Source organism: Euprymna scolopes, chromosome 34 (assembly GCF_053919585.1).
Source record: "Euprymna scolopes isolate OS-2025 chromosome 34, ASM5391958v1, whole genome shotgun sequence".
NCBI classification, from domain to species: domain Eukaryota; kingdom Metazoa; phylum Mollusca; class Cephalopoda; order Sepiida; family Sepiolidae; genus Euprymna; species Euprymna scolopes.
In genome coordinates this window covers 54369351-54388523 of record NC_136515.1, presented here as the reverse complement: position 1 = coordinate 54388523, position 19173 = coordinate 54369351, and the positions used below count along the sequence as shown (strand labels likewise).

The following is a 19173-nucleotide window of genomic DNA, read 5'->3' as shown; positions in this document are numbered from 1 at the left end:
AGAAAAAAAATAATAAACAGCTATAAACCAGTAAATCGCCAAAATATTAAACGCATCTTGTAAATGTAAAAGGTTTACATTAAAAATAAAATTATGCTATGGTACGAAAATTGCAATAAAAAGAAAATGTAAGGCAGGTGTGATTTTCTTATCTCAGTTACAGGATGTTAGACACAAGGACAAGTGAGGTTTTACAAAACCACTGCACTAAAAAAAAAAGTTCATTCTAGCTTACAAAAATGCCTGAGCAGTCCCGACGGTCTTTCCGGATGGAGTGTCAAAGATGTATCTTTGGCTGGTATGAATAGCACTTACTCGAAGCTGTGTAAAATAAGTCAAGCATAGATGCTCCCTCTGTGTGATCACTATTTAAATATGTGGGAGGGGGTGTTTAAACCGAATATAGTCCACATTTGGACCCGTTATGCCTGTTCCAAAAATTCATAATGATCGGTTAATTAGTTTAGTAGTTAATCTTGTACATACAAATAGAAGATAGAGATTCTGAGGCATGTCATTTGATTGTGCTTACGCTATTGTGAAAGCAGGAGCTGGTCATGGCTAAGTGAGTACATACATAGACTGATGATGTGGACATGACGAGTTCAAACCTTGTCAATTGCACAGAACCACTTTAACTATGGGCTTTTTGTTTTATTTGATATATACAAGGAATATTCTACGAATAATGCGTTATGATATTTTATTCCACCCGAATGGATCAGAGGGATTGCAAATTGTATTGTTATGATAACCGAACTTATGAATTCATAACCTGAAAGTTTCATCTCTCTGTTGTAGATATTGACGGTGTGAGACTCTAAGAAAGCAGCCCCTGTTATGGACGTACGTCGGAAGAAATGCTTCATTGAATTCTTGACAAAAGTGCATTGAGAATGGTGGTTATATATATATATATATATATATATATATATATATTTCTGTAGAAATATATTTATATATATATATATATATATATATATATATATATCCTTATATAAGAAGCTCAATGTGATTACAGAGCAATATATAGAATAAATGACAAAAAGGCATAATAGATTATAATAATTAAGTGATTGATTTTGCGCTACGAAATGGATACTGTCAAGAACTGTATAAATCGACTGATTTAAAAGAATAAATTATAAGATAGTCAACGTCATGAATTTTGGAATATAATTTTTTGTCATTTATTCTATATATATATATATATATATATATATATATATATATATATATATATATATATATATATTGTGTACAGAAAGTTGTTAGTTGACGAATATTGGCTGAAGAGAGCTTGATAAGGATACCTTAAACGGGCCTTATTATCGGTCTTGAAACCGACGGTACCAATGATCTGTCTCAACTAACAACTTTCTGTACACAAAATATAAATACGCTCTTACAATTTGGATTTTCCTTATAATCGAGCACTCTGCTGGAATTCTTTTTCCAAAAAAACTAATCATATATATATATATATATATATATATATATCTATATATATATATATATATATATATAAAAGTGAACGTGTCTGTCTGTCTGTCTGTCTGTGTGTCTGTCTGTCTGTGTACATTTCCCTACGCAATAACTCTGTTAATTTTTAGTCTATAGACTCGAAATTTGAAATACCGGGTACTGAGATTTGGGAAAATCGATGTGACGGGTGTCAGCCAGAAATTTGGCTGTTAAGAGGTCAAATTTCAACGATTTGACCTTTAAGAACTCTATCAAACTCCTCCGACAATTTTGGGTCTAGACACTTGAAATTTTAGATATAGGTTCCTTGAACCTGGATCTAACTTAATAAAGTGATTTGAGCGCGAAACTATAAATTTTAAGGGGTCATAATAGGGGTCAAAGTTTTAAAAAATTAACCATTTTTTTTGTTTTTTTTGCACAGCATACACCTCCAAACACCCGAGCAACGCCGGGCACCCCTGCTAGTATATATATATATATATATATATATATATATATATATATATATATATATATATATATATATATATATATATATATATATACATATATATATATATATATAAATTAAAAACAGTAATCTATGTACATGCATGTTTTGGGGCCCTACCCCTCTTCAGTGTAGCTTGACTGTTATTAAGAATCGAACCCCTGGCCCTATGTATTTCGGTCCAGCGTCTTAATCCATTATGCTATGATAACATAGGCAGTTTACTGTTTAGCTTTTATCGTTTATATATTTACGCAGATTTTGTTGTTGATTCCAAAATGCAGCAGTTCGAGGGAAAAAAAACTATTAGAATAGAAAACTTTCTGGCATCTAGGGATCTCTACTGTGTAGGGGTGGGATTTTGCTGTTTGTTTGGTTTATCAGGCGTATTTACGTTGAGGGCTTACAAGGACTTGCAGTTCATCAGAGCACCTATCATTAAAATACTTGTAAAACAGGCAGAGAGATGTAACATTCTGTCAATAGGATAGAGATTGAAGCTTAGCTGACAGTGTGGCACCTATTAGGTTGGCGATTCTCTTTTGAACTCTGCCTAAGAATGGGAAACGAGTATCAGTTACACTAGCCCAAATGTAGCAACAATACTCCATACATGGGCGAATAGTGGCCTTGTAGAGGTACAGGATACTCTCAGGCGTAAGTAACTTTCTAGCATGTTAGAGAGAGCCTACCTTTTTGCAGCAGTCTTGACAATGCCCTCAATCTACGATTTGTTCCAATTCACGTTTCCTTCCCTGTGAACGCTAAGCTGAGGAGTTCGAATGAAGTCTTGTTTTCATAAAAATAATTTTTTGAATAAATGTTACAATGCTGGGTTGTGGAAGAAAAACGGGATTGCTTTCTTAAAGTCTCACACCATCAGAGGTTGCTTTCTTAGAGTTTCACACCGTCAATATCTACAACAGAGAGATGAAACTTCCAGGTTATGAATTCATAAGTTCGGTTATCATAACAATACAATTTGTAATCCCCTCTGATCCATTCAGTTGGAATAAAATATCAGGACGCATTACTTTTAGAATATCCCTGGTATATATCATACTTTTGATCCAATTGTTTTTTTGGATTTGCTTTTTGATTGAGTTATCAATTCTAATTTACTTTTCAATAAAATTAATTTTTGATTGAGTTATCAATTCTAATTTACTTTTCAATAAAATTAATTTTTGATTGAGTTATCAATTCTAATTTACTTTTCAATAAAATTAATTTTTGATTGAGTTATCAATTCTAATTTACTTTTCAATAAAATTAATTTTTGATTGAGTTATCAATTCTATTTACTTTTCAATAAAATTAATTGTTGAACTTAAATTGTATTTTCATCCTGAAATAAAATTTTTACTTTTGGATATTACGTTTCTGGATATTTTAGATGAGAATTAATTATTCATATTATTTGGATTTTTCGGACTACTGTTCTCATCTTGAGTGTGTAAGCTCTGAAAATCTTCAGGTGTACCTTGTCAAAGTCGGAAATCTTTCTGTCGAATCTGGAATCTTTCTGTCAGACTCGGGAATCTTTCTGTCAGACTCAGGAATCTTTCTGTCGAACTCTGGTATCTTCACGGAATTTCGAACAGAACTCTTTATTAAATCCATGGGGGTAGCATGCTTCCATTCCATCAGCCATGACTGGGCAGATGTCCTAAAAAATTCGTAAATTTTAACTTCCAAGAGGATTGTAAATTTACAACTGAATTGTAGCAAGTAATTCATCCATAAGGATCCGTGGCTTAGTGAATAAAGTACTTGGTAAAATAAGTAATTGGTAAAATAAAGTACTTGGTAAAATAGAGTACTTGTTAAAATAAAGTACTTGGTAAAATAAAGTACTTGTTAAAATAAAGAACTTGGTAAAATAAAGAACTTGGTAAAATAAAAAACTTGGTAAAATAAAGTACTTGGTAAAATAAAGAACTTGTTAAAATAAAGTACTTGTTAAAATAAAAAACTTGGTAAAATAAAGAACTTGGTAAAATAAAGTACTTGCTGAAATAAAAAACTTGGTAAAATAAAGAACTTGGTAAAATAAAGTACTTGGTAAAATAAAAAAGACTTGGTAAAATAAAGTACTTGTTAAAATAAAAAACTTGGTAAAATAAAAAACTTGGTAAAATAAAGTACTTGTTAAAATAAAAAACTTGGTAAAATAAAAAACTTGGTAAAATAAAGTACTTGGTAAAATAAAAAAGACTTGGTAAAATAAAGTACTTGTTAAAATAAAAAACTTGGTAAAATAAAGAACTTGGTAAAATAAAGTACTTGGTAAAATAAAAAAGACTTGGTAAAATAAAGTACTTGTTAAAATAAAAAACTTGGTAAAATAAAAAAACTTGGTAAAATAAAGTACTTGTTAAAATAAAAAACTTGGTAAAATAAAAAACTTGGTAAAATAAAGTACTTGGTAAAATAAAAAAGACTTGGTAAAATAAAGTACTTGTTAAAATAAAAAACTTGGTAAAATAAAGAACTTGGTAAAATAAAGAACTTGGTAAAATAAAGAACTTGTTAAAATAAAGTACTTGTTAAAATAAAGAACTTGTTAAAATAAAGTACTTGTTAAAATAAAGTACTTGGTAAAATAAAGAACTTGGTAAAATAAAGAACTTGTTAAAATAAAAAAAACTTGGTAAAATAAAAAAAACTTGGTAAAATAAAGAACTTGGTAAAATAAAGAACTTGGTAAATTGCACTCAAGATGAGAACAATAGTCCAAAAAATTCATATTTGCACCAAAATTGAACTTTTTGTTCTAAAATAAGATTCGATAAAATGGATTACTTATCTTCAATTGTATGCCTTATTCTCCAATCAAATTTTAATTTCGTTCAAGAAATTTGAGAAAGGAAGGGAAATATATTTTTTAAGTTTAAAATTTTTTTTTCTGGGCTAATAAGAAGAGAAAATTATTCAAAAAATAAAAATATAAATTTTAATACAGGAAATCAAATAAGAAGAGAAAATTATTCAAAAAATAAAAATATAAATTTTAATACAGAAAATTAAATGGACTCAACGTCCTTATACGTCTTGCATACATCTCTCATACGTTCAAATACATCTCATATACGTCTCTTAAACGTCCATAATGCAGCTTTGTACAAAGTGACACAATCATTTATTCCCAACGGCTGAAAAAAGACTATCACCATCAATAATTGACCGATAACTCAAATTATTAATTGACAGTTTTGTTTCAGACATGAATACATATTTCACCTATTACCATTCAAGTATTACATCAGTCAAAGAAGCATTGGAATTAGAGTTTTAGAGGAGTCATAATATAGATTAATATGAAGCTGCAAATCACTGCAAACCTTGGTATTCCACTTCCCATTGGTTACTGAGCGATTGTCCAATTTATCAGTAAATGAAAATCACTGGGCAACAATTTTTTTACATTTTGAAGATTGTGTAAATTTCTACAACAGATTTAGTGTATTTTTGCACTGCTGAATCAGGAAATGTCAGGAAAGATAAGGTTTTTGTGCTAAGTTGATTTGAAAAAAAAAATGAGATCGTGTGACAAAATTGATTACATTTTTGTGGCATTATCAGCTGATTTATGCCAACACATATTATCTTAAATATGTGTTTAAGAGAAGAAAATGTTTTGCGAACAACATGTATTGATTACCTGATAGAAACATCGATTACTGTAAATTGAATGGTTGGCATTGATAAAGATAATTACACGTAAATTGCATGTTGCTTCACCATTGTTCAAACTACGGGGCTTGAACTTCCTTTTCTTCGAACTCCTGGAATTCTCAATGGCAACGAGGTCTCTCTTCAGATTCCAACAGTAGTCAGCCATCATGACTGTATTCCAGTGACCTTGATACCTGGTCTCCATCTCTTTCAGGCCCTGATGGAATCTCTTCCCCTGCTGGTCACTCATTGAACCCAGGTTCTAAAGAAACCAATCCATATGTGAAAATAAGTTATGCACCTTGATGCTCATGTTACAGCCCAGGTTTCTGAAAGAAGTCAGCATGTTGTTGACAAGTTCTGCATAGTTTCTTGCCTTATTATTGCTAAGAAAGTTCTTCACTGCCAGAACAAACGCCTTCCATGCTTCCAGTTCCACTTCGTCCTTAGAGTTTTCAAACTCTGGATCTCTGATGAGCTGCCGAATCTGAGGACTATCAAAGCGAAGTAAGAAAAGGAAGAGGAAACGAAAATTTTATAACAAAACATTTTTATAGAAGAGATAACGATATGAAAGTTACTTTCAATCATGAAGATGTTCATTTAAGTGTAAACACGCGTTTGGGTAATGAAAGTTGGCTTAGTAGTCACAAGGCTTAGAATTCTGTAGGTTAACAAGTTTATAGTGTGAGTAATAAAGGTATGTAAGTAATATACGTGTGTGAGCATTTGACAGCGTGGTATTGTATATGTATGTTGGTTTACCTTGTTCTTGTTAGCATGTGTATAGATGTGAGTAGCTCTTTTCATCTGACTTTTGTTAATGTGTATAAGTATTTGCGCCAGATGAAAAATACTGGTATGTGAGCCATTAAGACCTTTCCGCCTCCTTTGGCCTAAAGATATTAAGGGGGTGAGCAGGTGTTCTGCAGTTCTCTTCGTGCAAGTATGGCTTGTGAAGTCTGGAAAAAAAAAACTGATTTTGCTGATCAAGTCTTATTGGATTTTTTTAAGTTAGCACTGCCTTATTACTTTCACATTGACGTGTTACTTTTGGTGTGATTTGAAGGATATTTATCAGTTGGAAAATATTTTGAGTTCACATGTTCCTGTGAAAACTTACTTACCTTAGAAAGTGAAGAAGAAAGTGAATCCAAACGAAACAGAGAAGGAAAGCAGGTAAGGAATTAGAACTATTTGCTTTTTAGGAATCACTTCACGATTCCATTACAGCTTCAATTTTTTACTTTTTGAAGATAAAAATAATGACGGATGTTAGCTTAATTGTTGTATAGGTGGGGTATACGTTTATAGTAGATTATAGAGGTGAAGAGGCGATGTGTGTATGAACAGTTCTTTAAACACAGAGGGGAGATATATTATTAATGATGCGGATACAGTCAACACTTTGGAAGGGGTTTCATATAACATTTATTATACAAAACGATGAAGACAAAAACACATTACCTTGCGGTTGAATGACAAACAAAGACAAAGGCTTACATAACAATATGAAGACATTTATTTTCCAGCTGGTGATTGGAATGATGAGAATCCGATGCCATGTTAGATTTCTACATTTTGTCTTCTCCGCTTTCCGAAGGAGCTCAGGCTAACTCTCTCTCCTCACTCAACTGCCACCTCTAACTCTCACTGCTCTGTCTTTTCTCTTTAAACTCTAACTTAACTGTATATATTGAATCTATATTTCTTTGTGACATCATAACGTGGCCAACATATGCACGGGGTGCACATGTACATGCATATGTTTTCAACGCATGTCCTCACGACACAAAGGAATTCCTAAATTGATTGTTCATTATTTTTTCTGACCTAACTTTGTTTTTATAGTTATTTCTAACCACAATGGATAATTCCATTGCATTCCCGGAATCGTATCTAAATGACAATATGTATTTAAATATATGATACTTAGTTCGATTCCAAGATTCTCCTTTGATAATAATTATCTTCGACCCTAATTACTTCGTTTCTAACTAAAAACCGAGAGCTGTCCCCTTAAATTATAGAACATAATTAAATGAAAAAATCATCATCAGAAAATGTAAGAGATGTAATTTTTTATGCTTGTTGTCGAACGGGGACTTTGGTTGTTGTTGTTGTTGTTGTTGTTTCCATTAGTTTTTGTCTTAAAGATTATCACTATTTTCAGCACTACTTCCGGTGTGATTCTATCAACTTCCTTTTATTTCTTTTTTCTCTTTTTTTTTTCAGTTAAAATTTTTCTAGCGAATGGCTTCCATTTTCGTTTGATCCAAGAAAAAAAACAAAAAACAATGAAAAATGTTGGATTAACAAAACAAAAACAGGGCGCATTTTTATACTTCATCAAATGCCGAACAAATTATCAAACGGTTTGCAAATAAATCGGATATTAATCCGAAATGGGAACATGGAACATGGCTGCCACATTGGCTGCTTGTTACATTTTGTGCTTGATTATTGGTACCCAAGCACAACACAACATCACACGAAAAGACAGACAGGTTAAAAGGTAAGTGTAAACTTTTTTTTTTTTTTCATTTCCATGACGACGGTAAATGATCAGTTCCTGGTGACCTACATTGTAATGATGAAAAAGAATGTATTACCTTTGTCGGTGTGTCTTATATAGTTCTTGACTTTAAAATGAACATGAACACGCACAAAAAAGACAACTGCCCTTTACATAGTACTATCGGGGGGGGGGCGGAGGTATTGCCTGGGGGTTTGAAAAAAAAAGTGTTAGTAGGCAGGCAGGCTCGAACCTGCGACGCGAAGGTGGAAAAGAAAAAAGTGAAAGAAAAGCTGAGATCTTACAGCAATGCTATGAGGCGAGAGGAAGTGAAAAGCGTTCAAATTTAAAAAGTTGACTTCCAGAAATGAGTTTACGCAGGCGCAGAAATGAACGTTGACTGCAGGCCAATTTCTTGCTTCCTCACGATGTTGGGGAAAACCAGCTCCCCACAAAAACGGGGGAGTTCTCCAAATCCATAGCAATTGTCTGATATGAAGGGTTTTCCCCACATTGATCAAAGCTAATTGCTTTCAAGACGTTCCTGGCAGGAAAGCCTGGTGACCTACTTCGCTCCGAGTACAAATTAGACTTCGTGGCTTAGTGGGGGATGCCCTTTTCTCTTTCGTGCAGCCTCTTTCCCACAGAAGAGACGTTGCGAGCCTGTCTTTGTTTTATCGTTATTTCCATGGCAAGTGCTCGTCTGAGCTCCAATCTCTCGTCCCCCCTCGCCAATCTTTCACGAAAAACACCTGTCTAGCTGAAACTACTGTTATTAATTTTCCCCACTCTTTATCTGTGCCTATATCCAAACGTAGATTCCATGAGCAGAGCTTCTTTCTTAGAAGTGCACGACTGCGGAACTCTCTTCCGTTTGCCTGTTTTCCACCTGACTACAACCTGGATGTCTTCAAGTCCAACATAAACAAATTCCTGACAAACCGCTCTCTTAAGTAAGACACCCTATCAAATATCCAATACTAATGATTACTACGTTACTATCTCATTGATTACTGTACACGCAATAACCCTTATCTCCGAATGGCTTCCGGGCCTTGATAAGTGGTGACCTCCATGTAAAAAAAAAAAAAAAAAAAAAAGCTACAATAATATCGGAGAGTCTCCATTTAGGCTGAACATCTACAGAATACTAACATCAATATATTACATATGACTGAGTCCTCTGTGGAATTTCCACAGGTCCCGCTAATTGTTTATTATTATGGTTAGCTTAAGATACATCTATCAAGTTAACATCGTTAACATTACTGGGAACCATCAAATGTAAATATTTCAACTTAACGTAACTTTTCGCATCGATAGCATTTTCTATCTAAACAATTATAATTCCGGTAGACTAACAACATAACAAATGCCGGCGCTTCTACAGAATTGGGACAGGATTTTGTACTCGATAAATGGAGTTTTCAGATAAAAAACAATGGTTTCAACTGATTTTTTTTTTTTTTTTGTCAATTCTAACAAGTTACAATTGTAGTTTCCAAATTATGCAGTCGAAATTACCCAAATATTACTGATTTATTAAACAAAACAACTCTAATCGTGTTAGCAGGTGAAAAATTGCCACCATTTTGTTTAAATCAAAACGGAAAATTGCCTCCTTTTTGAATTCTCCTGTGTCTTACGATCATTTTCATCAAATTCTGTTTTTTATTTTCTTTAATAAATAATTTTCTACCTTATCGATTTTCGTAATTTTACGAGGAATACGAAGATACCATTGTTTTCATGTGAAATTCAGTATTACGATTTCAGAAATTTCGTCCCAATAGTGTAGAAGCGCCCGAATGCCCTTTACATAATAGCCTAGCTGACTATGTGAACTTGGTATCGTTTCGTAAAATTGGCTATTTAAAACCAAAATTTTCAATAATAAACGCTATATTCATAAGTTTCTTGTAAAAATGAAACAAAAAAAAATTCACAATTATCATCATAAATATGATACATTTTATGCTAAACAATGAAACAAACATGGCTGTTGAATAAATATGGACGTTTTTTTTATGTGAAAAAGTATTCTTAGAGAAATCTAGTTTTTTCCCCCTTTGTTTTGTTTCATAGTAAGGAATGGTGACAGCAAACTATGGAAGCAAAATATTTTAAAAATCAGAGGAGACAAATTCCATAGAAAATAATGAAGTTTTTAGTATGCCGAGATGGAGAGGAAGGCCATCAATCAAAGACATTCAGACTGAATGCAACAGGAGTTCTTAAGTGTGAGAGAGAAAGAGAGAGAGAGAGATGGGGGGAGGGGGGGTGAAAAAAGATGAGAAAGAGCGAAGAGAGATATGAGAGAGGATAAGAAGAGTAAGGGTAGATGAGAAAAAGAGGGTAGGAGTTGTGAGAGATGAGAAAGAGAAAGGGGTGAAGAGAGATAGAAGTGAGAAAGAGAGGATGGAATTGAAGACAGATGAGAAAGAGAGAAGAGGGGTGAGGAGAGATAGAGTTGATCGAGAGGAACAAAGAAATTGTAACCATAGCATCAGAACGCCGGTAATCCAAGAACTGGGCAAATCAGAGAGCATCTTAATATCATCCCGACTACAAACTGAAACTAGGTCAATCTGAAAGACTGATCATGATGTCATCAGAGTCCATTTTTTTTTTAATTTGATCATTTTGTTCTAGCTGAGGATGGGGCATTCATTAGGATGCCCCAGATATTCACCCACATACATTCCAACCGTGATATTTTTCTTAAAAGATTTTAACCGTCCCTTTAAATGCATTGTTTTGTTTTTTTTATCTCTCTTGCACTTAGTTCACCAGGTATATTTGCCAGGTAGTTTTCGAAAATTTTTTTCATAAATCAGGTTGCTCCTTTAATTACTGGAATAATGCCGATCTTCCTAAGATTCCAGTTTCTTTTCATGTCGTACAAAAGACCTTAGTGTTTTATTATCCTTTCTTTGTTCAGTTCTGTTTAACCTAGCGCCATTGGGGGGCACGAACTTCTACTAAGGTTTCTTCTTTCTCTTTCTTGTCTCATTTCAGTATGTCAGTTTTAATAGCTTATTTTTTTCTGTTATCTCTTGTATCTTCTCATGCATCCCTCTGATTCCAATCTCTCCCATTCATTTTTCAAAGTTTTTTGTGATTGTTCTTAGTGCTCCTACTATTAAGGATATTAGCTTGACTTTTTTCTTCTTCTTCTTCTTCTTCTTCTTCTTCTTCTTCACCTTTTTATCTCATGTTTGGAATTATATAAGAGAGCGCATGGAAAAATATCAGCAGGAGCTGTAGGATAGCTGGCTTGTGAAGATATTAGCAGCAGCAGCAGCAGCAGGAAAAGGAAAAGATAAAAAAGAAGGAAAAGAAAAAAAAAGAGCCGAGAAAAATGCACCACGTGGTCGGACAGAAAGAAAAATTTGCGCTGGGTGAGATGGATGTGTGGCCCTGCAGTAGCAGCGAAAGACTTTTAAGCTGGTGTAGAGACGGTGGGGTTTTGTTAATCTCATGGCAGTAAGAAAAAACAAAAAAGCAGGCATTGTTTGGAAAGTAACGGTAATAAATGTCTTTTGCTAAAACAGAAAGAAAAGCAAAGTCAGATTTATTTGTTTTACTGGTTTGTCTATTTGCAACATTACAGTTAGACGTTTAGTGAATGAGTTGAACATTTTATGTCTGTTGCCATTTCGTATATACTACCTGCCTATGATCAGGTCCACTCTAGCTACCACATGACTATAGACCATCGACGTTAATCATCATCATCATCATCATCATCATCATCGTATGAATCTGAATATTGTTGGCATTGGTTTTCCCGATATTTTCCTTGTCAGAATCATATCTAGAAAGACATCAGGCACTTACAAGAGGGGCCGCATGAAGGTCGCCAACATCCAAAGTCAAAGTAATTTTTGTGGTTTCGAACTTGAGACACCTAGGTCGTCAATCCGTGTAAATTAATCACTAGACCACCGTCATCCCTCACTTACTGGTGACTATTAGTATTAATAGACGCACTTTAGCCAGGGACCTACCACGGTGCAGCGTGGATTGAGCAGGCAATCAATCGATGCTTCGAAGCATTTCAGATGAGAAAACGGAGCACTTTGGATTGATTTATATTCCTAATTATTTATGATACTGTATTCTTCCTATTTTGATTCACAGACAACACCATGTACTTTTCCAATTATAAAGCATAATAATAAAAAAAAAAAGAAAAGTTTTTCTTCTGGGAAATTCTGTATTTAAATACACCTGCTCTATCTAGGAAATTGAGCACTTTTGCATTACTCTGTACCAATTACCAGATGATATACTCCATTATTCTGATATGGTACGGTATTATTGCTATTATAAATCCCGGGCAACACCGAATAGATTATCCTATATAAAATCGCTTAACAAAACAGACTGATGTTTAAAGATAAATTTTATTATTTTCCTGGTATTAAAAGTTTTCAAATTTATCTTTAAATTCTATTCAAAATATATCTTTAAATTCTATTCAAAATATATCTTTAAATTCTATTCAAAATATACCTTTAAATTCTATTAAAAATATATCGTTAAATTCTATTCAAAATTTATCTTTAAATTCTATTCAAAATTTATCTTTAAATTCTATTTAAAATATATCTTTAAATTCTACTCAAAATATATCTCTAAATTCTATTCAAAATATATCTTTAAATTCTATTCAAAACAAATATCTTTAAATTCTATTCAAAATTTATCTTTAAATTCTATTCCAAACCAATATCTTTAAATTCTATTCAAAATAAATATCTTTAAATTCTATTCAAAACAAATATCTTTAAATTCTATTCAAAATTTATCTTTAAATTCTATTCAAAATAAATATCTTTAAATTCTATTCAAAATATATCTTTAAATTCTATTCAAAATATATCTTTAAATTCTATTCAAAATTTATCTTTAAATTCTATTCAAAACAAATATCTTTAAATTCTATTTAAAATATATCTTTAAATTCTATTACAAAAAAAATATCTTTAAATTCTACTCAAAATAAATATCTTCTAACGTGTGTAACTATTTTGTTACTTCATATTCCTGCTCGAAACTGGAGCAAACGCACACGTTAAATAACTGGAAAGCACAGCGCGTACATTTAAATTTTTCTTCTCCAAGGACTACTTCCTTCATACCAACAAAATGAAGACGAAAAAAAACTACGGACTGGACTTATTACCCTGATGAGGCTATTTTTAGCGAAATATTGGACCTTCAACACCAACAAAAGTAAATAAATAAATAAATGATTTTATGATTTTCCTGATATTTAAAGTTTTAAAATTTATCTTTAAATTTTATTCAAAACTAGCGGGGGTACCCGGCGTTGCCCGAGTGTTTGTTTCCGGGACGGGGGGGGGGAGTTTTAAAAAATGTTATGGTAGGTAAGTAGGAAGGATCAAACCCGGAGTCATGAGTAAAAGTAGGAAAATAAAGTGTGAAAAAAAAAAAAAAAAAACATCTGCAACGTTAACAGTTCGGTCACCAAGAAAAGTCCATTCCAGTTGTTTAGGAAAAAAAAAAAAAACGACTACTGTAGGTCGGCGCGAATGTGAAAATATAATGTGAATTGTCCAGCACACTAACCACTACGCCACAGAGCACTGCAGCTTAGTTTAGTGATTTTAAATAACTTCACATGAAAGAACTACGAAGCCAAACCGGTGTTCTCTTCTCAACTGTTCCTTGTGAACGATCCCCAAATGGTGTTAAGTGGTGGCAGGGGGAGGAGGAATTTATTAGAGAGAAAATATTTTACCACTTCCATTGATCTTAACCGATTTTGTCCGTGACTTCTCAGCAGAAAAAGTATAGAAATCTAAGATTATCGAGGAATTTGAGAAATAATAAGCCTATAACACACCTCAGATATTGTTCTGCCGTTTGTGCATATTATATTTGCATGAAATATCTTGATTGTTAATCCTATTAATGTCAAAATCAGACGGGAAAAAATGAGTTCATTTTATTTATATAGAGAAGATAAATATTTTCTAGAGTGTGTAACTATCTTTTTTTACTTCAGACTGTTTTTTTTTTTCTAAACACCACGATTATTATCTATACCAGCTCTATCTAAAGGTCTTGGATATGACCTTAAACTATATCCGATGGTGAGGCCCCAGCTTGCGGGCTTTGGGGAGTGTGGAGCCACCCTTTAATTGCCATTGCTCCCAGGTCCACTCTGACCCGGAGTCGTAGTACCTGTTAGGATCCCAACTATGGGTTAAATAGAAACCGACTTGAAAAAACAAATATATTCTATTAAAATATTGTTCTTCAAAATCACTGGATTAGGCATTAAATAACCTGAAAAGGGTTGATATGCCGTAAAACAACCAACCAATCAATGCTCTATCTAATATATTGAGCACTTTGGATTTACTAACATATGCTCCTTGCCCGATATGATGCATAATTGTTACACGTATTGGTATTAAGCAACCGTGTACATTGCTTGGTCTATAACATATTGATAAAAGACGAAGAAAAAATCCAATTAAAGAAGGGACGGTTCGATTTTGCTAAAAGTTAAAACTTTGAAACAACTTAACATCACAAGTGCATTTGAGAAGTTTTATCACTGCATAACAGAAGAGTCCGGTGTATAAAGTCAACTGTAGGTTCTTTGATGAGACAGAGGCGCGTTTGAAATGAATATTTCTGTTCAGAGCACAATTGAACCATGATACTTGACTTTTGCATTTTAAATTTTAATTCAAGCCGTTATATATAAAAAATAATTTTATAAAACCAACAGTAGGTTCTCTACGGTGCAATATAGACTACAATGTATTGTGGACGAAGTCATTGTAGGGAGGTATGTGAAGCTTCCTCTCGGTGCACCGCGGTAGGTCCCTGACTAGAGCAGGCAATCAATCAATTTGATTGAAAAAAAATGGGCAATTCCAGAGATTTCGATGACAAAAAATATTGGAAGTGTTGATCTTCATTTAATCCCGGCCAACGTCGGGTCTCTCTACTAGTTCTATATAATTATGTAATTAAACGTCGATTTAGGGTATTCACCTGTCACAGCACTTTTTTTTTTTTACCAGTGAGCGATCATATGAAAATTCCTAGTGAATAAATAATAATCCAGGATTTTTTCATCGGGACTAAAACCAATAGAGGTAATGCCATGGTTGAGATGGCATGTTCCCTGTTGGCAGAGGTATATATCTGGTCCTGTGCCGTTCTAGGAGGTTCACTCTCCCAGGCGTTACCTTCTCCTTTTGAGAAGGGCGTTAGTTTATTGCTAATCGCCTAAGGTTCCTCTGTTAATACTAATAGTCACCAATGGCTGCCAACTCATCAAATATCTCAACAATTGTTTTGATGTGTTCGTTAACAGAGTCACACTCTTTTAATTTAAGGGTATATAATTTTCGCCGTAACGCTAATTCGTTATTCCGCGTTTTCTTCTGAAATTGATCAACGAATTTCTTCCAAAAGATTATGGGGTCAGTCTGATCCCCAATTGGCAAACCTATACGAGAGTTCCTATCCCCTAAAAATGCGTGTTTTACGTCTTTTGTAAAAGTTTTTTTTTTTCCCCCGACGATTACCATAGATTGCAAACTTAAGTATCATATTAACAGGCAAAATTTTGATAAAAAATAAATTTAATGACTTTTGAGAAGGGGGGTTCACTTTCTCGTTATAACGTTCTACTTCATTGCTACCTGACTTACTGCCCATTTCTTTGCCGACGTGTCACGTGATTAGAACGTTACAAAGAGAAAGTGAATCCCCTTCTTAAGAGTCATTAAATTTATTTTTTATTAAAAAATTTTTCTGCTAATATTTCAGTCTATGATAATCATTGGAAAAACTGTAAAACACACACACACACACACACACACACACACACACACACACACACAAAGGTGAAAACACGCATTTTTAAGGGGTGGGCGCTCTCGTACAGGTCCGCCCTCCAATTAAATATAACAGCAACGTTTTCTCTGAGAGAACAATGGTGGCTAATGCACGGTCTCTCATTATCATACACGTTCTGCGTAATTGTCTGTATTTTTTAGATGAGGTGTTTTCATTTATTGAGATTGTCGGACTGACTTCCTCATCTTGGTTGTTACAGTCACAACGTTTCAGCTGTTTTGCCCTTGAAGGCCGGAGGGCAAAACGGCCGAAACGTTGTGACTATAACAACCAAGATGAGGAAGTCAGTCCGACAATCTCAATATACGTTCTGCGTGTTTGAACATCAAGGTTCTGTTGTGGAGCAGATTTCATTCCATTCACAATTCCCCTGACACCATCCTCCATCAAAGCCATGTTTACTTGGACTCTCCATGTCGAGTAATTTATTCCATCAAATGGTGGCACGAAAATGCTAAGATTCGTTTCCATAATTATTATTTGTTATAAATAGGGCTAAGACAACAGCATATTCTTTTCATTGTTTTGACTCTCGAGTGTGTATCCGTTGATATCTTATATTCTTTTATATAGAGTGATGTGGTTCTCGGTTGATTAACTATGTCTGTGTCGGGTATATACTCGAGAGTGAAAACAATGATAAGAATACTCTGTTGTTTTATCCCTAGTTATAAACAACAAAAACATTTTTTAATCACAAATGGTCAAAGACAATGTTCAAACGTGTTTAATTCCTTTTTTTTATCGTCGATATGTCGTTTCTGGGTACATTACCTTTGATGGTTAACTAATAACCTTTGTTAATTAACAAACACATACTCCCAAAACGCATACTTAAATCATTCGTTGACATCTACACTTATGACACAACCATCTATGGCAATACATCAAGGGCCGTAAATGACAAAGTTCTCTCTGATTCTCTCTCCTCTGATCTTGAGCGCATGGTACAGTGAGGGAAGAGGTGGCTGGTTACTTTTAATGCATCTAAAACCAAGCTCCTGTCTTTACATCATCAATGTTCTGATTCCCATCTGGCATCAATTGAAATGGATGGCTCTCCTCCGCAAGAAATATCGTTGAAATTTTAACATTTATTTTTTATTTCATGTCGTAACATCCGGCCATAATGATTTAATGCTTATAACATCAAGATCTATGCGTGCGAGCCTAGGTGACCGACTTTCTATTTCAACTTAAAAATTCTCAACAATAAGAACCGAGTTTCTGAAAGGGGCTGACATTATATTATTACAACAATATATTTTTAATACTTATATATATATATAAAGCTAAACGTCTGTGTGTGTGTCTGGTCACGAATAGGCTCCTATATGGTTGACTATTATAGAAAACTGATCACATATAATGATAGAAGATGTATCGAGACACAGGAATGGGTATGTTTGATCTGGCATAATGATGATTCATTAAAATTGTGGGGTCTGCGTATGCGCCTGGTCCACAAAGTATGGAAATAAAAAATTTAAAAATTAAAAAAAAAAACGTTTACAAGTGTTTTTGATATGGATGTACATAATACTTTGATAAGTATGTTTTAACTTAAATAGGGATGGTATAATAAAATTGTGGGTCTGCGTTCGCGCCTGGCCTCCATAGAATGGAAATAGGCACAAACTTTAAGAAAGACTTTTCATATCTATCTGCGTAAGTATACTTTGATAATTATGTTTCAGTTTGAAGAAATATGGTATAATAAAATTATGGGGTGTTCGTTCGCGCCTGACCTCCATAGAATGGAAATATGTCACAAAGTTTAAGAAGTTTTTTTAATATAGATCCACAGAATATTGTGATAAGTGTTTCAGTGTGAACAAATATGGTATGATAAATTATGGGGTTTATCTATTTTATTTTTACTTTCATCATATTCTGCTTTGGTTTTGATACTCCCAAATTCGAAGCTATCTCTTTACGACCTTTCCTTTTCATAATCTATCATACTTTCATAAATCAGAGTCCATTTTCTGTAGGCTGTTTTTGAACCCAGTCAACAACGGGTACTTTTGCTAGTGTATATATATATATATATATATATATATATATATATATATATATATATATATATATCGGAAAATATGTTTATTCAATTATATTTCATCTTTTATTTATACTAATCCTTCAGTTTATAAAGCTCGATGCAACTACAGAGTATATACAAATAAATGACAAAAGGTCTATATTCCAAATTTCAAGACGTTGTCCATCTACCATTTATTTCTTTAAGCATGCTAGAATCTTCAGTTTTGTCTATTATATCAAGAATTGAACATTTTAACATGTTTAAATAAATAAACAGTAAGATGGATAACATCTTGAAATTTGGAATATAGACCTTTTGTCATTTTTATATATATATATATATATATATATATATATTAAAAAGATATATATATATATATATATTAAAAAGATATATATATATATATATATATATATATATATATATATATATATATATATATATATATATATATATATATATATATATATATATATATATATTAAAAAGAAAATACCATTCTCGTCTCTCGCAGGTAATGATGAAACTTTTGCTTTTTGGTTTCTTTTTTCAGATCTGAACTGATTCAAATGTTACTGCGGGAACAGAATTACGACAAACGTCTTCCACCAAATTTTGACAAAGGTAAATTGAGCATAATTTGATGATTTCAGTTTGAAAAAAAAAAAACAAGAAAAAAAAAACAAGCAAACATAAAACAAAATGTAATCTGTGTAATATTTCCTTTATTTTTTCCTGTCCATCTGTCTGTTTGTCTGTCCGTTCTCAGAAACTATTGGTCCGATCTGGCTGAAATTTTGTATGAACCTTTGTTATGATAACATGCAGCGAACTAAGTAATGTGATGCAGAGTTAGGAATTAATAGGGATTAATAGGGATTCATCAACACAATACCACATATACTTTAGAATTATTCTTGGAAATTACTGGAATGATCTGGTTGAAATTTTGTATGGATTTTTGCTATGATAAGGTACAGCAAGCTAAGTATTATATTATCCGTTCCATGCATACTCAGGGATTAATGGAGATTAATATGGACT

The 19173-nt window shown here is 33.0% G+C and overlaps 1 protein-coding gene across 1 annotated transcript in view; it reads left to right on the top strand.

Moving 5' to 3' along the window:
• Window positions 1–19173, top strand: part of LOC145259205 (glycine receptor subunit alpha-2-like) — a 48718-nt gene that overhangs the window by 2842 nt on the left and 26703 nt on the right. The window contains exons 2-3 of the mRNA XM_080117037.1: window positions 7892–8171; window positions 18683–18753. Of these exons, the coding sequence (XP_079973163.1) occupies window positions 8062–8171; window positions 18683–18753 (181 nt within the window). The 5' untranslated portion in view covers window positions 7892–8061. The remainder of the gene's footprint in view (window positions 1–7891; window positions 8172–18682; window positions 18754–19173) is intronic.